The sequence below is a fragment of the Chrysochloris asiatica genome, unplaced genomic scaffold, assembly GCF_000296735.1.
Source record: "Chrysochloris asiatica unplaced genomic scaffold, ChrAsi1.0 scaffold00061, whole genome shotgun sequence".
NCBI classification, from domain to species: Eukaryota; Metazoa; Chordata; class Mammalia; order Afrosoricida; family Chrysochloridae; genus Chrysochloris; species Chrysochloris asiatica.
Window position 1 is genome coordinate 482,098 of NW_006408579.1, and position 27,459 is coordinate 509,556.

A 27,459-nucleotide genomic window follows, 5' to 3' on the forward strand; every position below is an offset into this window, starting at 1 on the left:
TCCTACTTACAAAAAACACTGTGACTACTGAGCAGATGGGACTTCTGAAGAATACAAATCATCTGTGCCTAACACATTTCCCTAACTTTCACAATTTGGGGTTTTACTACATGTGGAGTAATTACAGTTATAAAAATTGAACTATAAATAGTTAAATACAGGCCAAACTTGAACTCATTGCCTACTATAAATCCAACCTCAGACCTAATTTTGCCTAGGGTCACATAAGCCATCCTTTTGATAGTAGTAACCTTTCTGAGAGGACTTTAGTCCACTTACAGTAAACAGGATGATCTCAAGTTCTCCTCAACATCAATATTTGCACATGGTCTCACTACTACAAGCATAAACTTACCACCTCAGTTAAATGATATTATTAAGGTTCCCTGTTCTCATAATCACTCCAGAGTACAAAGTTCTTCATGTTACTCTATTTCCTTCACTACCTTTTCCTTCTTGACAGGTACATGCTGTCTCTTATTTTTATAAAAGGGGACAAAATGCAGATTCCTTAGACTATCATTTTTCTAGAAAACAAAATAAAGTATTCCTTATTTCCTTTTACCCTTCAGCAAATTTATGATAATTGTTATAGGATTTAGAAATGGGTGGGAACATGGAGGTGATTTATTTATTTTACATATTTAGAAAATTTCCCAGAATCTAGCAAAAATCAGAGGTAGAAATATCTAAATCTCAAAATTTCCAACTTTCAATCCAGTACTTCTCCTTGTAACCTTACATTTTTCTTCTTTATAGTATATATAGTTAATATGTACCTTCAAAAGGTTCTCATAGATATTCATGGCTGATACTCACAAACATCTATGTGCCTCCAATAAATGCAAATGTTTTGGAACAAGATTCTGATGATGCAATACGAAAGAACCAAAAGTAGTTACATTTTATTTTTAAAATTTAAAGAACAGTGTTGTTCTTTACAACAAAAATTTTGAGAGGTAACAAATGGGAAATTAATTTCTAGATTTCGCAGCAAACCTTCCAAAAATAATTTTTCTTATCTCTCGTCCCTAAGTTCATTATCAACAAGATAAGTAGTAGAAAAGTTACAATATTCTCTTTTCTTTCTCTAAAAGTTTCTGGCCTCTGGCTCTTACACTTTACTCTTGCCCCCACACTCATTCTATAAATAAATAATCCATCATTTTTAGGACATATTAAAACAAACCTGGAAACTTAGAATTTAGCAACATGTATTTTATCCTGATAGCATTCCTTTCACCATTGAGGATATTAAAGTTGTAGACCATTAAATAACATATTCAGCTAGTTAGATAGGACTTAAGATAGAAGTTCTAGTGTGGTGCTGCAGGATAATATACTGGACCACAAGGTGGGTTTGAACCACAAGGTCAGCTGTTCAAACCCATCAGCTGCTCCTTGGAAACCCTATATAGGGTCGCTATAGGCCACAACTGACTCGACTGCACTTAACAGATAGTCAGCAAAAGACATAAAGTCTTTACCACTGAGACTGTTGTTGTTGTTAAGTGCCATCGAGTCGGTTCTGACCCATAGCGACCCTGTACAGGGTTTCCGAGGGTGTAAATCTTTACGGGAGTAGAAAGCCTCATCTTTCTCACCACTGAGATTAACTGTCAATTATTACTGGGAGGACTGAAAAAGATTACAGCCATATCTATAATTGTGCAAAAGGAAGGAAGTCTTATCATAAGCAGAGCCCTTCTAACTTTAGATATGAGAAAGGAGGTATAGTGAGGAGTGGATTTGGAGCCATGGCATAGTTCTCAGTTATTCCCTGTCTAGTGCCAACTGTGGAATCTCTATTCTGACACACAAGGGTGTGTTCATGAGTCACAATTAATCTTATAGCAATGGATTTTTGGTTAGAAGTAATGGTAGCTTTATATCTATACACAGATATATAGATAGATGTAGATAGATAGATAGATAGATAGATAGATAGATAGATAGATGGATAGAAATATGTTTTTTGTACTCTTGATGTGACAGTATAGGATAAGCACTGGACTGTGAACCACAAGGTTGATGGTTCAAACCCACCAGCTGCTCCTTGGAAACAATATACTGTGGGTCGTTTGGAGTGGCAACCAACTCGACAGAATGTAAAACAACAACCTGTTTCCTTGTCCCTCAGTTTTCATTACCATAATAAATCAAATTGTAATTATACCCACAAAATTGATATGTTTAATCTACCTTCTGTTGTAACTGGTAAAGAAATCTCCATGCAAGCAGCTGATTGTGCCTTTCGAAATGGTGGTCTCCCACCCCAGCGATTTATTTTTGTAACGTCAGCACTAGAAAGACGTTTTCCAGAACTGCAACTCTGAGAGGTTGGACTTGTGCAGTGTCCATTTACATGGTCTGTAACAAAAGGAGGAAGGCAACATGAACATCATAATTAAATCTTAATATAAAGAAATTGTGAAATTAATAAATGAAGAAAAATACTTTTTTTAAAAAAATACAAAGATAGCTGAATCCTTGTTTTATGATCTAGTCACAATTTTAGTAGTTAGTCAAAATGTTCACAAGGTATTTATATAATGCAAGGGGGAGGCTTCAAAAGGTTTGTGGAAAAAATCCACTATCTTTTAATTCCATTTTTTCCATGAACTTTTTGATGCCCCAGTCTTATTTATTTTTATAATCTGACGATCATAGTTTAAAATTTACGCTATAGCCTCTTTACATATTCTATTATTTAATGGCATTAGGAAACAGGTTGTAGTATTAGCTTTTCTTTTGGATATTTTAAGTATATATCAATTTAAGTGCATTCTAGAAGTAATTCAAGTGTTTGGTGTTAAAAATGTAAGTACAACTCTGGAGCCACATTGCCTGGACTTAAATCTCAGTCTGCCACTGAATTGTACAAATTTACTTGAAGTCTTTGTGCTTTAGTATCCTCTGATGTAAAATAGAATTATTACATAGCTCATAAAATTTTTGTGAAAATACATGGCAAGTACATAGAAAACCTGCAGTAACACTGAACAAATATTAATTATCACTTCTGTCCAGGTATTAAACCTGTCCATGTCTAAACCAACAGTACTGTTCATTAGAACTTGTGAGTCAAGCTCTGTTTTGATACAACTTATTGTTGTTGTTAAGTGCCACTGAGTCAGTTCCAACTCATGCTGTTAAGTGCCATCGAGTTGGTTCTAACTCATAGCAACCCTACATACAACAGAATGAAACACTGCCCAGTCCTGCGCCATCCTTACAGCTGCTGCTTTGCTTGAGTCCAGTGTTGCTGCCACTGTGCCAATCCATTTCACCGGGGGTTTCCCTCTTTTTTTCTGTATCTCCACTTTACCAAGCATGATGTCCTTCTCCAGGGACTGGTCCCATCTGATAAATATCCAAAGTATGAGGTACCAAGTCTGGCATCAATTCTTCTACGGTCTTCCTTAATCACTGACCAACTTTTACATGCTTATGAAAATACCATGGCTTGGGTTATATTCACCTTCATTCTCAAACTGACATACCTTGGAAATCTGTCATGCATCTTGGCATCATTCTTTGCCAGGTTCTAAGTTTCTCAGTGCAAGGACTACAGGCCGTAGGATACATTCTACTGTCAGCTGTTTTCTCTAGGTGGTAATAAATTCCCCTCTCTTTGTTTATTTCTCTCTCCTTTTATCTCTTATAAAAAATGTGTTGAAGGCAACAATACTGAGTGCTGGTGACATTAGGTAGGGTAAAGCACTGGACTGCTGACCATAAGGTCAGTGGTTCAAACCCACTAGCTGCTCCTTGGAAATCCTATACAAGGTGGCTAACCAACATGATAGGATTTAACAATAACAGGCCACACCACAGGGAAATTCTCAGGAATGTGGTGGGACTAAGGGTATGGCATCCCACCCTTAATCTTTTATTGGTTTACCCCATCAGATCACATCATGGGGTGGGGGTTGTTATATAACTGCCACATTACATTATAACTGCTAAGCCACTGATAATCAGATCCCAGACAAGTTGGCACATATTTTGGGGGAACACAATTCAGTCCATGACAATGGACACTTAGACTGTTTCCATCTTTTTGCTATTGTATACAGTGCTGTCATGAAGTCTGTTGGTTTTAAGTGCTGTCAAGTCATACAGGCACGTAGTGACCCTGTATAGGGTTTCTGAGGAATGGCTAGTAAGTTTGAGTCACTGACCTTTAGGTTCAAACTGACCATGAGGTCCAGTGCTTATCCTACAGCGCCACACCAGGACTACCTGAACATGAGTGTGTGTGTGTATATATATATATATATATATATATAATGGCACTTAACAACTATATATATTTATACTTGTCATGGCTCTTATTTCTTTAGGATCTATACCAAGGATTGGCATTTTTGAATCATATGGTCCTGGTGTGGTGCTGTATGATAAGCACTTGACCACAAAGTTGGTTTGATTCACAAGTTAGCAGTCCAAACTCACCAGCCACTCTTCGGAAACCCTATACAGGGTTGCTGTGAGTTGGAACTGACAGGACAGCAATTAACAATAACAACGAATGGTATTTCTAGTTTTACTTTTTTAAGGAAACAACATACCATTTTCCACAGCTGTTGTAGTATTTCACAGTCCCACCAGCAATGTATGCAGGATCCAGTCTCTACACCCTTGCTAGCATTTGTGAATTTCTGTCTTTTTGAATGTTGCTATTAATTGGTGTAGCATTGTAGGATAAGAACTGGACTGATAACCACAAGGTTGGCAGTTCAAACTCACTAGGCGCTCCTCAGAAACCATATACAGGGTCACTATGAGTCAATTCTTACTCAATGGCACGTAACAACACTGGGCTGAGAGCTCTCATTGTTGTTTTGATCTGACTAATGATAATGAGCATTTCTTCATATGTTTGTTGGCCTTCTAAATGTGTACACGGGGGCTTCAAAAGTTCATGGGAAAATGGAATTAAAAGAAATTTTTCTGCAACCATTTTGATGGCCCCTTGTATGGTTTTGATTTGTATTTCCTTAATGACTAATGCCCCACATATCAGCTGTTGTAGTGTGTGGCTTGCATGTTGCATGTTGCTGTGGAAGCTATGCCACAGATGTTTCTAATATCAGCAGGGTAACCCTTGGTGGACAGGTTTCAGCAGAGCTTTCAGACTAAGAACAGACAAGGAAGAAGTAATAGGCAGTCCACTTCTGAGATATTACCCCCTGGACCTTATGAGTAACAGTGAAATACTATCTAATACAGTGCCTGAAGATGAGCCCCTCAGGTTGGCAGGCACTCAAAATATGACTAGAGAAGAAATGCCTCATCAAAGTAGAGTTGACACTAATGACATGGCTGGAGCAAAGTTTTCAGGACCTTCATTTGCTGAAAGGCACAACTCAAAATGAGCAGAAACAGCTCTAAACATCCATTAATAATAAGAACCTGGAATGTATGAAGTGTAAATCTAGGAAAAATGGAAGTTGTCAAAAAAGAAATGGAACACATAAAGATTGATATCCTAAGAATTAGTAATGGACAGGTATTGGCCATTTTGAATCAGATAACTTGTGTGGTTTACTTTGATAGAAATGGTAGGAAGAGGCATGGTGTTACATTCATCATCAGAAAGTATTATTTCAAGGTCTTGAAATACAATGATGTCTTGAAATACAATGATGTACATAGGATATTATCTATGTACCTACAAAGAAGACCAGCTAATACAACTATTATTCAAATTTATGCACAGATCACCAAAGCCAACGATGAAAAAAATTGAAAAAAATCTACCAACTTTTCCAGTCTTATACTGATCACACATGCAATCAAGATTCACTGATAATTACTGGGTACTGGAATGAGACAGGTGAAAACAAAGAGAAGGGATTGGCAGTTGGAAAATATGGCATTGGGGATAGAAATGAAGCTGGAGATTTTAGGATAGATTTTTGCAAGATCAACTACTTCTTCATTGCTAATACCTTTCTAAAGCAACATAAATGGTGACTATACATGTGGACCTCACTAGATGGAATGCATGAAATCAAACTGACCACATCTGTGGAAAAAGAAGATGGAGACGCTCAATCTCATCAGCCAACATAATGTCATGGGTCAACTGTAGAACAGACCACTAAATTCTCATATGCAAATCAAAGCTGAAGCTGAAGAAAATTAGTCCAAGTTAACAAGAGCCAAAATATGACTTTGAGTAGATTCCACTTGAAGTTAGAGAATGTTTTAAGAACATATTTGACACACTGAACACTAATGACCGAAGAGCATAGGACTTGTAGGATAACATCAAGAACATCAAACATGAAGAAAGCAAAAGGTCATTAAAAAGACAGAAAAGAAAGAAAAGAACAAAGTGGATGTCAGAAGAGATTCTGAAACTTGCTCTTGAAAGTAGAGTAGCAAAATTGGATAGAAAAAATGATAAAAAGAGCTGAACAGAAAATTTCAAAGGACAGGTTGACAAGACGAAGTAAAATACTACAATGACATGTGCAAAGACTTGGAGTTAGAAAACCAAAGGGGAAGAATAGCCTCAACATTTCTCAAGCTGAAAGAGGTAAAGAGAAAATCCCAGCCTCAACTTGCAGTGTTGAAGTATTCTTTGGACAGAATATTGACTGATGCAGGAAGCATCAAAAGATGGAAGGAATACACAGTCATTGAACCAAAAAGAATTGGTTAAGTTTAACCAATTTCAGGAGATAGTGTATGATAAAGAATTGATAGTAATACAGAAGTTTTCCATAAAGCCCCTCTGTTATTTCCACCTAATCTTTGCATCTTGATTACCATGTACATTTGTAAAAATAATTTCAAAAACCACTATTCCCTATCATGGATAGTGTAGGTGCTTTATAATAGAGTATTCACAATTTTTCGCTCCCATCCCTTCACTGGTGTGGTGCTGTAGGATCTGCACTGGACTGCGAACCAGAAGGTTGGCAGTTCAAAGCCACCAGCTGCTCCTCAGAAACCCTATTCAGGATTGCTATGAGTTGGAACCAACTCGACAGCACTTAACAAGACAAAAATCTCTTCACTGGACCACAAAGTCAATTTGAACTGCAATGCTGGCAGTTCAAACTCACCAACTATTCCTCAGAAACCCTATACAGAGTCTCTATGAGTCGGAACCAGCTCTATAGCACTTAGCAACAACAACCCCTTATACATTACTGTCATACATTGCAATGATCTATATGCTATACTCACCTGGTGTGGCACTATCAGATAAGCACTGGCTTGCTAACTGCAGGTCAGCAGATCAAACTCACCAGCTGCTCCTTGAAAACCCTATGCAGAGTCGTTATGAGTCAGAACTGACTCAAACAGCACTTAACAACAACATACTCACCCAACATAATGTTGCTATTATTATTATTTAAACTGTTATTTGTTAGAACAAATACAAAAAGGAAAAATGAATTTCATTTACTTTCATGTATTCCTTCTCTAATGCTCTTCTTTTCTTTATGTGGTTCCAAGTTTCTGACCTATATATTTTTTCTTCTTTCTGAAGAGTTCTTTAAACACTTTTTGCAAGGCAGGTCTAGAGGTGACAAATTCTCTCAATTTTCATTTGAAAAAGTCTTTGTCTTTTTTTTTTTAACTTTTCACTGTGAATTAAGGGAAGTTTACAAACAAGAGCATGAGTTTTACATTCAACAAATAATACACACCTTTATGATGGCAATCCCTTCTGTGGAACAACAGTCATTCGCTTCCTCCCTGTGTCTCCTATTTCCCTTCCACCCACCTTTCCATCCCTGCTCGCCATTATCCTTAGGTACATGTTGTCCCTTTGATTTTGAATGATTGACTGTTCCATCATTCATAGTGATAACATCTCACTAGTGGAGTTGTTCCCCGTATACACCTATCTGCTGCTTGACTGAAAGCTGTTCCCCCTATATACCTATCTATGGTTGGGCTGGAGCTCTGGTAGTTATGAGTCGGGCTGCTAACCTCAAGGTCAGCAGGTCAAAAACACCAGCTGTTCTGTGGGAGAAAGATGAGACTTTCTGCTCCTGTGAAGATTTACAGCCTCGGAAACCCTATCAGGGTCACTATGAGTTGAAACCTACTCCACAGCACATCACCACCACCACCACGGTTAGACTGAAAAAGGATGTGTTCTTTTTAGACCTAAAGGGTAGTCAATGGCTACAGTCTCAGGTTCCTCTAGTCTCGTTCTGACCAGTAAGCCCACCTCCTCTTTTTTTAAAAAATAATTTTAAAAATTATTTTGAATTCATATTAAATTAAATTGAGTTTTGTTCTACACCTTATGTCACTATATCTAGAACCTTCTAATGTGATTCCATTCAGAGTAGTTGGAACTGATAGCTAGTACCATCTAGTTCTTCTGGTCTCAGACTTGTGTTTCTGATGTTCACATGTTCCTTTAGTACAATGGACAAGTTGATTTCAAGCATCTTCAATTCTCATCACTCTTCATTCTTCCACATATGGAGAGACCAATAGCTGCATCTTAGCCACTCGTGAGCTTTTAATATCCCAGATGCTGCCCACCAAAGTAGGATGTAGAACATTGTCTGTGTGTACTATGTTGTGTCAATTGACTGTGGTGTTCCCTGAGACTATAGTTCTGAGGCCCCAGGCTCAGCTACTCATTGCCTTAAGATGTTTGATAATATCTAGTTTTCATGATTTTGCCCACTGTATGCACCAACACATTCACAGTGACATTTTAGATTATAATAAAAAATAAATACTCATGTACCAATTTCCTCTTCAACACTCTTGTATATCGGTGGGGCTTTTAAATGTACAGCTACGTATATGCAGGCACATCTATACACATATACATGCATATACTCATACATACACATTTTAAAGAACCACTTCGCTGAATACAGAATTGTAGATTGTTATTTTATCTTTTTTCTGCTTGTTGTTGTTTGAGATTCTTTTTAGTTTCTTTCTCTTCTTTATTCTCAATCTAGTATTTCCATTATACAAATGTTACACCTTTTGTAACTGTCTCATAGTTCTCAGATATTCTGCTCTGGACTCTTGGTGTTTTTTCCCTTTGCTTTTCAATTTGGGGGGTCTCTGTTGGGTTGTTTTCAAATTCACTGAATCTTTTCCCCAGCCATACCCAGTATATTAGTGAGCACATCAAAATTATGTTACTGTGTTTCTGATTCCTAGCATTTCCTTAAAATTTTTCTTAGAGTTTCCATTTCTGTGCTTACATAACCATCTATTCTTGCATAATTGTCCACTTTTTTTCTAGTAGCACTTGCAGCATATTGTGGTTGTTTTTAATGTGCCATTGAGTCAGTACTGACTTATAGCAACCTTATGCACAACAGAACAAAACACTACCCATTCCTGTGCCAACCTCACAATCGTTGCTATTCTTGAGCCCATTGCTGCTGCGACTGTGCCAATCCATCTTATTGGTTGGCTTCCTCTTTTTCTCTGAGGCCTCACTTTACCTAGCATGATGTCCTTCTCAAGGGAATGGTCACTCCTGCCAAAATGACCTAAGTATGTGAGACAAAGTTTGGCCATCCTGGCTTCCAAGCAGTATTCTAGCTGTACTTATTCCAACACAGATTTGTTTGTTCTTTTGGCAATCCATGGTACTCTTAATATTCTCCAACACCATAACTCAAATACATAAATTCTTCTACAGTCTTCCTTATTCAATGTCTAACTTTCACATGTAGATGAGGTTATTGAAAATACCATGGCTTGGCTCAGGGGCATCTTAGTCCTTAAACTGACATCTTTGCTCTGGAACACTTTAAAGAGTTCTTGGTCAGCAGATTTGCCTAATGAAATACATCATTTGATTTCTTCACTGCTGCTTCTATGAGTTGTTGTTGTTGTTGTTGTTAGGTGTCATCGAGTCGGTACAGAGTCATAGCGACCTTATGCACAGCAGAACGAAACATTGCCTGATCCTGGGCCAACTTCACTACTGTTGCCACACTTGAGTCCATCGATGCTGCTACTTGGCCAATCCATCTTGTTGGGAGTCTTCCTCTTTTTCTCTGACCCTCCACCTTACCAAACATGATATCCTTCTCCAGTGACTGGTCCCTCCTGACAATATGTCCCAAGTATGAGAGACGAAGTTTGGCAATCTTGGCCTCTAAGGAGCACTCTGGCAGCACTTCTTCCAACACAAATCTATTGGTTCTTTTGGCAGACCATGGCATCTTCAGTACTCTCCTCCAATACCATAACTCAAAAGCATCAATTCTTCTACGGTCTTCCTTATTCAATGTCCAACTTTCACATGCAGATGAGGTTATTGAAAATACCATGGCTTGGCTCAGGCACACCTTAGTCCTCAAACTGACATCTTTGCTCTTCAACACTTTAAAAAGATCTTGTGCAGCAGATTTGCCTAATGCAATACATCGTTTGCTTTCTTGACTGCTGCTTCCGTGAGTGTTGATAGTGATTCAAGAAGAATGAAGTCCTTGACAACTTCAATCTTTTCTCTGTTGATAAGAATGTTGTTTATTTGTCCAGTGGTGAGGATTTTTGTTTACACTGAGATGTAATCCATACCGAAGGCTGTGCTCTTTATCATCATCACTAAATGTTTTAAGTCCATGAGTATTGATGATTAATCTAAGCAAAATTAAGTCTTTGAAAACTTTAATCTTTTCTCCATTTATGTGAATATTGTTTATTGGTCCAGTAGTGAAAAGTTTTATTTTCTTTACACTGAGGTGCAACCCCTACCAAAGGCTGTGGTCTTTGATCTTCATCAGTACGTATTTTAAGTCCTCTTCACTTTTAGCGAGCAAGGCTGTATCATATGCATATTGCAGGTTGTTAATGAGTCTTACTCTAATCCTGATGCCATGTTCTTCTTCATATAATCCAACTTATACAATTATGTGCTCAGCATACAGACTGAATAAGTATGGTGAAAGAATACAACCCTAGCATACACCTTTCCTGATTTTAAACCATTCAGGTTTACCTTGTTCTGTTAGAACAACTGCCTCTTGGTCTATGTACAGGTCCTTCATGAGCACAATTAATTGTTCTGGAATACTCATTCTATGCAATGTTGTCCATAGCTTGTCATGATCCACACAATCGAAACCTTTTGTGTAGTCAATAAAGCACAGGTAAACTTCTTTCTGGTATCCTGTGCTTTCAGTCAAGATCCATCTGACGAAGGCAATGATATCCCTCATTCTACATCCTCATCTGACTCCTGCTTGAACCTCTGACAGTTCTCTGTCAATTCACAGTTGCAGCTGTTTTTGGATTATCTTTAGCAGAGTTTTACTTGCATGCAACATTAATGGCACTGTTTGATGATTTTCACATTCCATTGGGTCACCTTTCTTTAGGGGGAAAAAGAAAAAAGAAAACAAAACAAAAACACCCAAAGCCACTGCCATGCAGTTGATTCCAACTCACAATGACTCCATGTATTGCTACAAAGCGTTTTCTTGGCTGTAATACTTATGGAAGCCAGGCCTTTCTTCTGCAGTACCACTGGATGAATTTTAACAAACTTTAGGTTATAGTCAAGTGCAAAAATCATTTGTATTGCCCACAGACCTATACTAATAGCAGTTAATCAGACTGAAAATTTAAATTAACTTCAAACTCATCAACGGCTCCTTGAAAACCCTATAAACTATGAGTTGGAACCAACTTGATGACATTTAACAACAATGATTCAAGCTGGATTTCTGGTGGGGTGCTATAAGATGGGTGCTGGACTGCTCACCACAGGGTCAGTAGTTCAAACCCACCAGCTTTTCCTTGGAAATCCTACATAGGGTTGTAAGAGTTGGAACCAACTCAACAGCACTTAACAACAAATGATTCAAGCTTGACAATGAATGAAGACGCCAACGGAAGAATTGATGCATTTGAATTATGTTGTTGACCAAGAATATTGGCTATACCAAGGACTGCCAGAAGAATGAACAAATCTGTTTTGGAAGAAGTACAGTCAGTTTGCTCCTTAAAAGTGACAATGATGAGACTTTGTCTCTTGTACTTTGGACATATTATCAAGAGTCACCAGTTACTGCTGAGAGACATCATGCTTGATAAAGTGGAGGGTCAGCAAAAAAGAGGAAGACCCTCAAGGAAATGGGCTGACACAGTGGATCCAATAATGGGCTCAGACATAACAATAATTGTGAGGATGGTACAGGACCAGACTGTGTTTTGTTCTGTTGTACATAGGGTCACTATGAGTTGGAATCAACTTGACAGCACCTAACAAGGAGTCCTGGTGTGGCATTGCAGGATAATGTGCTGGGCTGCAAGCTCAGTTTGAGCCACAAGGCTGGCAGTTCAAACCCACCAGCTGCTCCTTGGAAACCCTATACAAGGTTGCTATGAGTCAGAACCGACTCTATTGCACTTAACAGCAACAACAACATGGCTTATTAGGAACCTTGGTGGTGAAGTGGGTTAAGCATTTGGCTATTAATCAAAAGGCCAAAAGATTGACTCCACTAGCTGCTCTGCAAGAAAACTAAGTGGCAACTGCTTTTGTAAAGATGGTTATTGTTGCTAAGTGTCATTGAGTCTGTATTGACTGACAGCAACCCTATTTCAAGTGTCTGAGACTGCAAATCTTTGCAGGAGAGGAAACCTTCATTTTTCTCTCATGAGTGGCTGGTGGGTTCGAATTGGTGACCTTGTGGTTCTGGGTCCAGTGTTTATCCTACAGAATCACCATGCTCATCCTGTAAAGATTACAATGGTGCAAGTCCTAAAGTGGTTGTTCTATTCTATCCTATAGGGTTGCTGAGTCAGAGTTGACTTGGTGAAAGTGGTTTTTTTTATTTATATAGAAACTAAATGAAACATTTTGTTATTGTTAGGTGATAGCAAGTCAGTTCAAACTCAATGAACCTATTCACAACAGAACAAAACACTGTCTGGTCCTGTGCCATCCACACAATTGTTACTATGCTTGGGCCAACTGTTACTGCCACTGTGTCAATCCATTTTGTTGAAGGTTTTCCTCTTTTTTGCTGACTCTCCACTTTATCGAACATGATACCTTTTTCCAGGGACTAGTCCTTCCTGACAGCATGTTCAAAGTATAAGAGTATGAGTATTCTAAGATCCTTGCCATACCCAAGTCTTGTTTTGTTGCTTGCTTTGTCTCTTCAAAGAGTTTTTATTCTTCCTCCTGGTAGGGTTCCTGCAGATAAAACACACTAAAGTGTGCCCCTCTTTAAGGCTGGACCACAGGACCTTTTATCTACCTAAATAGTCCAAATTTTTGATTCAGCAATTACCCTTTTAAGTTTTCCTATCAGCTTCTGGCTCCACTGGCAATTTCTGCACCCAGTATGCTGTGTGTCTCTGTATTCACCTTCTCACCAGTTTTTGGGTGGTGGTTTGCTCTGTGACCCCTGTTAACTAATGTTAGATTTAAGGAGAGTTATTTTTAGCGTATTCAGATATTTTCCTTGATGTGAGAATGGTAATGACAACTTCCAAGCTCCTTACATGTCAGACCAAAAAGTAAATGGTCATTTTGTATTTTCCCTTCACGAGTCCTAAAATCAGCCATTTCTCCAAGAAACTCTGGTTCTTTTGACTGGAGCATGGTACTCAGAAATCAATATCTACTTTGTCTATTTTTTAACTAAGCTATTTTTATTTTTTATTATTAAGTTTTGGGAGTTCTTTATATATTCTAGATATAAGGCATATGACTTGCAAATATTTTCTCCCGCGCTAGAATTTTTTTCTCCCCATTATCATAACAGAATCCTCTACAGGGTACAAGTGTTTTAATTTTGATAAAGAATAATTTTTAAAGTTTCCCCCACCCCCTGTGGATTTTGCTTCATACATGAAGAAAGGGAAAGATCATTAAAAAGACAGGCAAGAAAGAGAAGACCAAAATGGATATCAGAAGAGACTCTGAAACTTACTCTCTGCTGTAGATATGCTGAAGCAAATGGAAGAAATGAGGAAGTAAAAGAGCTGAACAGAAAATTTCAAAGAGCAGCTTGAGAAGACAATGTAAAATATTATAAAACATGAAAAAACCTGGAGTTAGAAAACCAAAAGGGAAGAATATGCTCAGCATTTCTCAAACTAAAAGAACAGAAGAAACCATTCAAGTTTCAAATTGAAATATTAAAGAATTCTATGGGCAAATGGAGTCTTGCTGTGGTGTTATAGGATAAGCACAATGAACCACAAAGTCTGTTTAAACTGCAAGGTTGGTGGTTCAAATTCAACAGCTGCTCCTCAGAAACCCTATACTGGGTCACTATGAGTAGCAACTGACTTGATAGCACTTACCATCAACAGCATGGTCAAAATACTGAATGGTACAGAAAGCATTAAAAATTAAGATGGAAGGAATTCACAGTCATTGTACCAAAAAGAAATGGTTGATATTCAGCCATTTCAAGAGATTGCATATGATCAAGAACCAATGGTACTCAAGGAAAAAGTTCAAGATGCACTGAAGGCATTGGTGAAAAACTAGGCTATAGAAATTAATGGAATACAAATTAAAATCTTTCAACAAACTGATACAGCACCGAAGCCACTCACTTATCTATGACAAGAAATTTGGAAGACAACTGATTGGAAGAGATCCATATCTGTACCCATTCCAAAGATAGGTGACCCAATGGAACATGGAAATCATTGAACAATATCATTACTATCACATGCAAGTAAAATTTTTCTAAAAATAAAAAAATGGTTGCAACCATTAAATTGACAGAGAACTGCCAGAAATTCAAGCTGATTCAAAAGAGGATGTGGAACAAGGGATATCATTGACGGTGTCACATGGATCTTGGTTGAAAGCAGAGAATACCAGAAAACTGTTTGTGCTTTATTGACTTTCCAAAGGCTTTTGACTGTGTATACCATGATAAACTATGGATAACATTGAGAAGAATGGGTATTCCAGACAATTAACTGTGCTCATGAGATCAAGAGACAGTTGTTAAAACAAAACGTGGGCACACTGAATGGTTTAAAATCAGGATAGGTGGGCATCAGGGTTGTATCCTTTCAACATACTTATGCAATGTGTATGCTAAGCAAACAATCTGAAAAACTGGATTATATGAAGAAGAACGTGTTATCAGGGTTGGAGGAAGACTCATTAACAACCTGCGATATGCAGATGATACAGCCTTGCTTGCTGAAAGCGAATAGAACTTAAAATACTTACTGATGAAGATCAAAGACTATAGCCTTCGGTATGGGTTCCACCTCAATGGAAAATAAAGGAAAATCCTCACCACTTGACCAATAAATTACACCATGATAAATGGAGAAAAGACTGAAGTTGTCAAAGACTTCATTTTGCTCAGATCCACCATCAACACTCATGGAAGCAGCAGATATCAAACAATGTATTGCATTAGGCAAATCTTCTATACAAGACCTTTTTAAGATATTCAAGAGCAAAGATTTTAGTTTGAGAACTAAGAGGCACCTGACCCAAGCCATGATATTTTCAATAGTCTCAAATATATGTGAAAGTTGGACAATGAATAAAGAAGACCATAGAAGAATTGATGCATTTGACTGATGGTGTCGGAAGAGAATATGAAAAGTATCATGGACTGCCAATGAACAAACAAATCTGTGTTGGAAGAAGTATAGCCAGAAAGCTCCTTAGAATCTAGGAGGGCCAGACTTCGTCTCTCATACTTCGGTCATATTATCAGGAGCAATCAGTCCCTGGAGAAGGACCTCATGCTTGGTAAAGTGGAGGGTCAGCAAAAAAGAGTAAGACACCCAACAAAATGGATTGGCACAGTGGCAGCAGCAATGGGCTCAAATATAGTAAGGATTGTGAGATCAGTGCTGGACAACGCAGTGCTTCTATAGGCTGCTATGAGTACCGATTTGATGGTACCTAACATTTCATTTCTACAAACTTGATACAGTATCTTATAATAGTTAAGTGATAGCACCTGGATTATAAAATACAAAACTTGAATTTCATGTAATTAGTTATTTTTTAGGTTTTTAATACAAAATCCTATTTATGTAGAATAAGAATTATTGTATATTTCACTAATAAGCAAAAAACGGTAGTTATAAAACAATTTCCCATGAACATGGTGGTTAGTTCATAATATGACCTGCTTAAGGATTCTAAATACTTAATTAACTTTGAAATATATGATGTTTTTACTGTTATTTTTCCTACTCTACTTACTGTTGTAACTCAGAAGTTACATTAGTATCCAAAGGTGCCCAGCATGTTGGCACTTTGCCTTTGTCTTTAGTTGTTGTTTGCTTCCATCAAGTCAGCCCCTGACCCGTGGCAACTCCAATGGGATTGTGTAACTGAGATTCAGTGTTTTCAACAGCTGATTTTTTAAAGTAGCTCATCAAACCTTACATAATTAATCTTTGCTTAAAAGTATAATGCGATAAAGCAGTTGGGCGCAGTGAGTTGGAGACTTGGAGAGATGAACATTTATAGATATGTAGAAAATGCCTAAGTGATCTCCAAGTTAAAATTAGTCTGGAGGTTCCACTAGAACCCGTTGGGCATCAGAGCAACATGCAAGCCTCCACTGACAGATGAGTACTGACTGCCCTTTACACATATTAGCTAAAATCTGAACTCTGAATCTCTACATGGTAGGTAAGAATTCTATCATTGAAGTAAACCACTAATATTCATTGGTCATGAATACTTTTATTGAATTTATTAATTTGGGTTTGAGATATCCACTTATTTCATCCCTATATTTCTAATTGCTTACTAAATGTTTTAGTATGGATATATGGTGCTGTAGGATACATACTATGCTGCTAGCCACAAGGTTGGTGTTTCAAACTTATTCCTTGGAAACCCTATGTCTGGTCACTGTGAGTTGGAACCGACTCAAAGGCATTTAGCAACAACAACCTAGCAACTTAAACTCATTTTCCTTTCTCCCGCAGGCAGGTATCCTCCATGAGTGCTATTCTCCAAAGTATTGTTATTCTTGACAACTCCTATTCCCAATGTCTTGCCAGTCCTGTTCTCCTACTGCTCTTATTCCTATCAATTGTAGAGTCTCCTATGGAAACTCCTCCGGACTTCCTTTTCACTTTAGTTGTTGTTTTTATTTGTTTCTTTCTTTGTTTTTATCTTCTTTCAGGTCTCATTTGATCTGTTGTTGTTAAGTTCATAAGTTTTCTACTACTTCCTAAATTTCTTCCTGCTTCACTACTGGATTATTATTTGTGGTTATGTGCCATGGAGTCGGTTATGACTCACAGCGACCCTGTACAGGGTTTCCGAGGCTGTAAATCTTTACAGGAGCAGAAAGCCTCATCTTTCTCCCACGGAACAGCTGGTAGTTTCGAACTGCTGACCTTGTGGTTCACAGCCTGATTTGTAACCAATATGCCACCAGAGCAACATTACTGGAAAATCATCTTCCTAAAGCATGTGTATGTAAAACTGGATAACAAAAAAATTTAGAAAAGAGAGAAACTGATGCATTACAATTATGGTGTTGGTGAAGAATACTGAATATATTGCGGACTGCCCAAAGAAATACAACCAGAATGTTCCCTAGAAGCGAGGATGAAAAGATGTTCACTCATTTACTTTGTACACATCATCAGGAAAGACAAACCACAAGTGAAGAACACCAAGTTTAGAAAAGCAGAGGGCAAATGAAATTGAGGAAAACCCTCAATGAGGTAGATTGATACAACAGACACATGATGGACTCAAACTTCACAACAACCATGCAGATTGCAGAGGATCTGGTAATGTTTCATTCTATTACATATAAAGTGAGTTGGAACAGACTAGATGGCAACTAGCAACAACAAAGGAAATTCCAAGCAGCCAGGGTATATTTTATACCAAGGCTTTATACTGGAACATCTTATACGTATACAGATAATTATACTTTTATAGATGTCATATGTTTTCCCCCCTGTAACTTTGTGGGAACTGATTTTTTAAAATCTCAATAAATTATAAATTTATATTGAGAATTTGCTTAAAAATGGAGATTTAATGAAACCACAATTTGAATATTTTTAAGTGCAAGTAATCCTCCAGCAATATGACAAGGACTTTCCTATTTTACGTTCCGTATGTATTTAAATTTTCTTAATTAATCTTTGCTTAAAGTATAATTTAAAATAGTGAGAATAAAGCAATGGGAGGAGTGAGCTGGAGTTTTCAAGAGACTGACATTTATAGATAGGTTAAAAAATGCTAAACTGACAGTTCAGAATAAACTAAGAGCTCTTTTTACTGCTTTAGTAAACATAGGCGTAGGCTGGGAAACATCTTTCTTTCCCTATTCTACATTCTAGGAAAATAATTATGGTATATAGAAAGCTTGTGAATAAACATAGTGAAGGTGTAGTTTTCTAGACAAAAGTGTTATTAAAAAATAGTCTTTACTTGACATTTGTCACAGTACGTGCTATACAAAATAACAGGTATTTATAAAATCATAAGCTTTGCAATAATGCAGACTTGATTTCAATTTCAGTTTTGCTACTAATTGTATGATGCTAGACAAACTTGAAATGTTCATAAGTTTAATTTATCATCTGTAAAATAGGAATAATACCACTTAGCTTATCTCAGATAATATATATAAATCATCTAGCATATTGTTTGACACACAGTAAGTAGAACACTAATATTGGTTCTTTCTTTGACATTGTCAATATTGGTAAGATGTCAATTAAATCACTGTGGTTGGTGATTATGTGCTGTGGAGTTGATTCTGACTCATAGCGAGCCTGTAATACAGTTTCCAAGGCTGTAAATTTTTATGGAAGCAGAAAGTCTCATCTTTGTCTCATGGAGCAACTGGTAGTTTTGAATTGCTAACCTTGAGGTTAGCAGCTATAAGTTTTAAAATATGAATACTGAACAAATTATATCTACTATATTAGTGTTTGTATTAAAACACTATAATTATATCAGTTAATAAATTTATGTAATTGCTTCTATTGTTTTTAAATGTTAGAAACTATATTTGTTAGAAAGGTGCTCTGGTAGCGTAGCGGTTATAAATTGGGCTTGCGAACTGTAAGGTCAGCAATTCCAAACTACCAGCTGTTCTGTGGGAGAAAGCTGAGGCTTTCTGCTCCCGTAAAGATTTATAGCCTCAGAAACCCTGTACAGGGTAACTATGAGTCAGAACCAACTCCATAGCACATAACCAACCACCACCATATTTGTTAGAACAATAATTTAATTAAGATATGAGATAAGACATGTGTCCTAAACTTTGGACACCATGCTGTAAGACCTTGATTCATATCTTAATTAAGTCTAATTCAACCATTCTATTAACAACATAATCTCAGTTTCTACAATGGGGGGAAAAAAAGATTGGTAATAACAACAACTTTAAAGAGTTACTAAGAAAATGAAATAAGATAATGTATATGAATCAGCTTTGCAAACTCTAATGAATAGAACAAAGACAAATTAATATGTTTTGTTATTTTAATAGTGAGTTAATGGAATTTAATGATGTGGCTTAAGTCAAAGTAAAAGAAATGAAAACGTAATTTAATTAAATTTCCAAAACACCATGTAGGAACAATCAGATAAAAGTTTTGAATGAAAAAATTATGAAGGACAACTTTGGAAAGCTTTGCTTTATTTCAGAGTTGGAACTGTGAACAAGCCTGTGGTCAACACAAAAAAATAAAATAAATCAAAATTTTCTATAACTTCTCTAAGATTAAAGAGTGGCCAGATTTTTACTTCCTTACATACTAAATTGATTTTTGGTTTTATTTTGCTAAAGATAATTAATTCTAACTACTAATATACAATGTAGGGGAAGGAACTCCAGAGAAAACAATGTTCATTTACATTATTATAGTCACGCAGGGTCCGTATGTTTGACTATTCAACGTCTAAAAATATTTTTCATGATAAAAAGAAAACAAATAAAAACACACTGCATACCTTGGTGGTAATGATTCATAAGACATTGTTTCGTAAAATGATTGTTAACAAACAAAATGTTGAATGCTGCCAACAGAACTGTATGGTGATTTTTACGAAAGCCTTTTTGGAAAGCCATCAAACACTACCATCTAGGAACCTTGAGTTATTCATGGATTGGTTGGTAAAAATGCTCAGCCAAATGAATGTAAGAAACTTAAAATTGTTGGCTTTTGCCTACCGTACCAAGATCAGCCTTAAGATCTGTTGGCAGACTTAACTTTCTTGATCCTTTAACTGAAACAACAGAAAAAGGAAAAAGGTAGTTGTTAATTATATAAAAAATAAAGAGGATTATGGGAGGATAGTATGTCTTACAGTATAATTATTAAAATTCTGATGAACATTACATTTATGAGCATGTATGACAGCAGAAATGCTGTTTCAATGTTAGCTTGTTGCCTTTTGGTAGCAAATATTTAATATGAAAACAGAAACAGGAGATAAGCAATTTTTAAAAAATATTTAAGCATTTTTTTTATATAGTTTCTTTCACATGTGGTGTGAGAAGTGATTTTTTTCTTTATTACTTAGGAAAAAACAAAATTTTTTTCATATGACTCTAATGTAAATAAAGCAACAAATGTATAAGGTGTATCACAAATAACATTGGAAAGTATAAAAAGTAATCAAAACTGTCAAAATTCTTTTCAAGTAGAATAAAATTCAACTAAAATTTACTGTGTTTATCATAGATAAAATAATGACATTAGTTTTGAATAGCTCAAATTGAACTAAGTACTTAAGAAATTCTTAAAAATATAAATCATTTGAAAATGAACTTAATTGTATTATAATAAATCAAATTATCTAGAAAATATAGAAACCAATTATGCTACGATTTACTAAAAAATTTCCTAATGTCTCTGTGAATAAACATTTTTACATTTTAGTATTTCATAAAATATTTAACTAGCATACTCATTTATCATAAAAAGAAATGCATTAGGGGAAATTAAGCTAGACTTTTTTTCTTTCAGTTAATATTTTATTAGGTCTCAAAATTAACACTACTAATTAACTTATAATTTCAATAAATCTAATGAGTGATTTTCTTTACAACTGAAAATCTTATTTTAAAATAATTTAGGAGGATATAGCAGAAAAGTTCCTTAAGTGAAAATCAGAAAACAAGTCTTAAAATTTCTGCATTTTGGTGGTCCAGTGGGTAGGTGGTTTAAACAGATATGCCACTCCATGGGAGAGAAAAAAGCAAAACATGGCAGCTGCTTTCAAAAAAGAAATCTTAGTTGGCAGTTGGAATCAACTCAATGGCAATGGGTTACATCTAACTGTGTTTTAATTGTTAAAAACTATATTTGTTCTGTTATTTAATACAGATACAATGAGATGTTGTTGTTGTTAAGTGCTGTCAAGTTGGTTCTGACTCATAAGGACCATGTATAGGGTTTCTGAGGAGTGGTGGGTGAGCTTGAACTGCCAACTTTGTGGTTCAAACTGACCTTGCAGTCCAGTACATTAACCCACAGTGCCATGGCATGTGAATATGCTCTATAAAACTTTAGGTGCCATGTTACAAGACCTAGATTAAAATATTTTTGTTGTAGTTAGGTGCCACTGAGATGGTACTGACTCAAAGCAATCCTATGCACAACAGAATGAAACACTGCCCAGTCCTGCGCTAGCTTCACAATTGTTGCTACGCTTGAGCCCACTGATGCTGCCACTTTGCCAATCCATCTTGTTTGGGGGAGGGGAGCTTCCTCTTTTTCTCTGACTCTCCACCTTACCAAACATGATATCCTTCTTCATTGACTGGTCCCTCCTGACAATATGTCCGAAGTATGAGAGAGAGAGTCTGTTCTTCTGGCCTCTGAGGATCACTCTGGCTGTACTTCTTTCAACACAGATCTATTTGTTCTTTTGTCAGCCCATGGTACTTTCAATATTCTCCTCCAACACCATAACTCAGATGCATCAATTCTTCTACGCTCTTCCTTATTCACTGTCCAATTTTCACATGCATATGACGTTATTGAAAATACCATGACTTGGATGAGGCCTACTTTAGTCCTCAGGCTGACATCTTTGCTCTTCAACACTTTAAAAAGGTCTTGTGCAGCAGATTTGCCTAATGCAATGTCATTTGATTTCTTGACTGCTGCTTCCATGAGTATTGATGGTTGATCCAACAAAAATGAAATCTGTGACAACTTCAATCTTTTCTCCATTGATAAGAAAGTTGTTTATTGGTCCAGTGGTCAGGATTTTCGTTTTCTTTACATTGAGATGCAATTCACACCCAAGGCATAGTCTTTGATATTCATCAGTACATATTTTAAGTCCTCTTCACTTTCAGAAAGCAAGGTTGTATCATTTGCATATTGCAGGTTGTTAATGAGTCTTCCTCCAATCCTGATGCCATGTTTTTCTTCATATAATCCAGCTTCTTGGGTTATTTGCTGAACAGAATATAACCCTGTTACAAACCTTTCCTAATTTTAAACCATTCAGTGTTCCCATGTTCTGTTGAAACAACTGCTTTTTGGTCTATGTACAGGTTCCACATGAATACAATTAAATGTTCCAGAATACTCATACTTGGCAATGTTGTCCATAGCTTGTCATGAGCAACACAATCGAAGGCCTTTGCGTAGTCAATAAAGTACAGTTAAACATCTTTCTGTTATTCTCTGCTTTCAGCCAAGATCCATTGGACATCAGCAATGATACTCCTCGTTCCATGGCCTCTTCTGAATCTGGCTTGAACCTCTGGAAGTTCTCTGTCAATGAATGCAACATTAATATGTACAGAGGTAGCATCAACATATCTATTGTTTTGTTGTTGTTAAGTGCCGTAGAGTGGATTCTAACCCATAGCGACCCTGTATAGGGTTTCCGGGGAGCAGCTGGTGAGCTTGAACTGCTGACCAATGGCTTTGTAGTCTTGCGCATTAGCCCACAGTTGCTGTTAGGTGCCCTCTAATCAGTTCCAATTCAAAACAATTCTTGTATAACAATGAAACACTGCCCCGTCCTGCGCCAGTCGCAGTCGTTATGCTTGATCCTACTGTTGCAAACACTGTGCCAATCCATCTCATTGAGTTTTCTTCTTTTCAGCTGACTCACTACTTTTAAGCATGAGGTTGTTCTCCCAATAATCTGTCCGAAGTATGTGAGATGAAATCTTGCCACTCACACTTCTAAGGCACATTCTTCCAAGACAGATTCGTTAATTCATCTGGCACTCCTTAGTATATTCAACAGTTATATTGAACTTCCTAGTTTAAAGGCATCGATTCTTTGTCAGTCTTCCTTATTCTTTGTCCAGTTTTTGCATGCATATGAAGAGTTAGAAAATACCATAGATGGGGTCAGGAACATCTTAGTCCTCAAAATGGCATATTTGCTGTTAAACATTTTACAGAGGTCTTTTGCAGCAGGTTTATCTAATCACTTGATTTCTTGACTGCTATGGCCTTGAGAACTGATTGTTGATCCACATAAAAGGAAACCTGTTAACAGCTTCAATCTTTTTTCTGCTTATTATGATGTTGCTTATTGGTTAAGTTACAAGGAGTTTTGTTTTAAATTGAGGTATAATTTATACTAGAGGCTGTAGTCTTTTATATTCATCAATAAGTGCTTCAAGTCCTCTTCACTTCCAGCAAGAAAGGCCGTGTCACCTGCATATCACAGGTTGTAAAAAAGGCTTCTACCAATTCTGAAGCCATGTTCTTTATATAGCCCAGCTTCTCAGATTATTTGCTCAGCAAACATATTGAATAAATACAGGTGAAATGATACAACCCTGATGCACACTTTTCCTGAATTGAAATTACACAGTTTAGCCTTATTTTGTTTGTTTTAAGGTTTTTATTGTGGATTGAGTGAAAGTTTACAGGGCAGATCATCAGTTTTACATTCAACAAATCATATACCTTGTTTCATTACAATGATTATAATCCCTTCCATGTACCATCAGTAACAGTATTTCTATCTACTTTAGTTTTAAAAAATAAAAACACTCAGGCATATATAATTTACACCTCCAAAGAGCACATTCTGCAAGTCTGCTTCCTGGCCACCAGCTCTTAGTCCCTCTCTTCCCATTAGTCTAGAGTCCTCAGTTGCTCCCTGTCTCCATGACCCCATCTCTGCCTCCATCTCTGGCATTGCTGCTTCTCTGGATAAGGTCCCGCATTCTGCTTGGCAAACAACTTTCTCTTGGTCTATGTACACATTCTGCATTAACAGACTTAAATGTTCTAGATTATCCATTCTTTTATAATACTATCCATAGTTTACGATATACACAGTTGAATGCTTTTGCATAGTTTTAAGTAAAGCACAGGTAAGCATCTTTCTGATATTCTCTGCTTTCAGCCAAGATCTATCTGACATCAGCAATGGTATGTCAGATAGATCTTGGCTGATCTATCTCCCCTGTGCTAGCCTCATAATTGTTTTTATATTTGAGCCCATTATTACTGCCACTGTGTAAATCCTTGGGAATTGTCCTCTGTTTTGCTGACCCTCCACTTTACCAAGCATCATATCCTTCTTCAGGGACTCATCCCTCCTGATAATATGTCCAGAGCACGAGAGATGAAGTCTCACCATCCTCGTTTCTAAGGAGCATTCTGGCCGTAACTTCTTTCAAGACAGACTTGTTTATTCTGGCAGTCCATGGTACTTTCAACATTCTTCACCAACACCATAATTCAAATGCATTGATTCTTTTACAATCTTCCTTATCCACTGTCCAACTTTTAGATGCATATGAGGCAATTAAAATCTCCATGGCTTGTAGCAGATACATCATAGTCCTTTTTGACAGTTTAAAGATTTTTGTAGCAGATTTGCCTAATGCAATTGTTGTCGCTATTAGATGTCATCGAGTCAGTTTTGACTCATAGCAACACTATACACAACAGAACAACATATTGCCTAGTCCTGTGCCATCCGCACAACTGTTGTTATGCTTGAGCACATGCTTGCTGTTGTTGTTGTTAAGTGCCATTGAGTCAGTTCCAACTCATAGCAAGCCAGTGTAGGGTTTCCAAGGAGTGACTGGTGAACTTGAACTGCCAAACTTGCAGCTCAAACTGACCTTGCAGTCCAGTGCATTTTCCTGCAGCACCACACCATTTCTACCATTGGTTTAATCCATCTTATTGAGGACCTTTCTCTTTTTCACTGACCTGTCACTTTACCAAGCATGATGTCTTTCTTCTGGGACAGGTCCCTCCTGATAATAAGTCTGAAGTATGAGAAAAGTCTCACCATCCTTGCTTCTAAGGAACAGATTTGTTTATTCTTCTGACAGTTCATGGAAATTTTCACATTCTTCTCCAACACACCGTAAGACAAATACAACAATTCTTTTATGGTCTTCCTTATTCATTGTCCAACTTTAACATGCATATGAGGCTATCTGAAATACCATGACTTAGGTCAGGCACACTCTGGTTCTCAAACTGATTATCTTTGCTCTTGAACACCTTTTTTAAAGAGGTCTTATGTAACAGATTTTCCTAATGCGATGATATACATTGTTCGACTTCTTAACTGCTGCTTCCAAGAGTGCTGACAGTGAATCCAAGTAAAATGAAGTATTTGACAACTTTAATCTTTTCTCCATTTATCATGATGTTGTTTATTGGTCCAGTGGGGAGGAATTTTGTTTTCTTTACATTGAGATGGAACCCATACTAAAGACTGTTGACTTTGATCTTCATCAACAGTTTAAGTCCTCTTTACTTTCAGCAAGCAAGGTTGTATCACCTGCATATCTCAGGCTGTTAATCAGTCTTCTTCCAATCCTGATGCCTTGTTCTTCGTCATATAATCCAGCTTCTCTTATTATTTGTTCAGCATACAGATTGAATAAGTATGGTAAAGGAATATAATCATGGCACACATCTTTCCTGATTTTAAACCTTTCCATTTTCCCTTGTTGAGTGAAAACAACTGCCTCATGGTCTGTGTCCAGGTACCTCATGAGCAGAGTTAAGTGTACTGAAATACCCATTCTTTGCAGTGTCATTCTTAGCTTGTCATAATCCTCATGCCTAATGCAATATGATGTTTTATGTATTGACTGCTGCTTCCAAGAGTATTGACTGTGGACCCCAGAAATATGAAGTCTGTCATAACTGCAATCTTTTCTCCATTTATCATATTGTGAGCATTTTGTTTTTACATTGAGATGAAATACATGCTGAGGCCTGTAGTCATTGATATTCATCAGTAAGAACTTCAAGTCTTCTTCATTTCCAGTAAGCAAGGTTGTTATTTGCATATCTCAGATTGTTCACGAGCCTTCTTCCCATCTTGATGCCGCATTCTTCTTCATATGACCCAGTTTCTTGCACTGTTTGCTCAACATACCGATTGAATGAGTATGGTGAAAAGATACAATCCTGATGCATACCTTCCTTGAATTTAAACCACAGTATCCCCTGGTTCCCTGGTGTGGTGCTGTGGGTTAATGCACTAGACTGCAAAGTTGGTTTGAACCACAAGGTCGGTGGTTCAAGCTCACCAGCAGCTCCTTGAAAACCCTATAGAGGGTCGATATGGGTCGAAACTGACTCAATGGCACTTAACAACAACAATCTCTGGTTCGGTTCAAATGACTGCCTCTTGTTCTATGTACAGGTTTCACATGAGCACAGTTAAGAGTTCTGTGATACCTGTTCTGAACAATGTTATCCATAATTTGTTATGATCCACACAGTTGAATGCCTTTGTGTATGCAGTTTAAAAAGCACAAGTAGTCATCTTTCTGGAATTCTCTGCTTTCAGCCAAGATCTATCTGATGTTAGTTATGATATCCCTCATTTGATGTCCTCTTCTGAATCTAGCTTGAATCTCTGGAAGTTCCCTGCTAGTGTACTGTTGCAACCATTTTTGAATTATCTTTAGCAAAATATAACTTGTATGTAATATTAATGATACAGTTCAGTGATTTCCATATTCTGTTGGGTACCTACCTATGTTTGGAATAGGCACAAATACTTCTTCCAATTGATTGGCCAGGTAGGTGTCTTTCAAATTACTTCACACAGACAAGTGAGGGCTTCTGGTGCTTGTTGAAACACTTCAATTGGTGTTCCGTAAATTACTGGTGCTTTGTTTTTCGCCAGTGCCTGAAATGCAACTTGGACTTCTTCCTTCTGTGTCTTTGCCTCTATTTTTTTTGTAAGTTTTTATTGGGAATTATGGGATCGTTTGCATGGGAGAACATTAGCTCTGCATTCATCCTATTGTATTTCACTTCATTGACATGGTTACAATCCCCTCCATGCCTCATCAAACATCCAAAGGGTACACCCCAAAAGCCTGCCCCCCCCAATCCATCAGCACTCAGCCCCTCTCCCTCCCTGGGTCTAGAGTCCCCAGCTGCTCCATCTCTCCACATCATCATCTCTGCCTCTCTGGGTAGGGTCCTGCACTCTGCTCTTCTCCTTTGATGGTCCCAGGGACCTCCACTCCTGGACTGCAAAGTCAACCACTCTCCTCCTTTTGTCAC

At 37.2% G+C, this 27,459-nt stretch overlaps 1 protein-coding gene across 2 annotated transcripts in view; it reads right to left on the reverse strand.

Moving 5' to 3' along the window:
- STXBP5L (syntaxin binding protein 5-like) overlaps positions 1-27,459 on the reverse strand; it is a 526,662-nt gene that overhangs the window by 56,307 nt on the left and 442,896 nt on the right. For both annotated transcript variants that reach the window (XM_006864137.1, XM_006864138.1), the window contains one exon: positions 2,203-2,370. In XM_006864137.1, the coding sequence (XP_006864199.1) occupies positions 2,203-2,370 (168 nt within the window). The remainder of the gene's footprint in view (positions 1-2,202; positions 2,371-27,459) is intronic.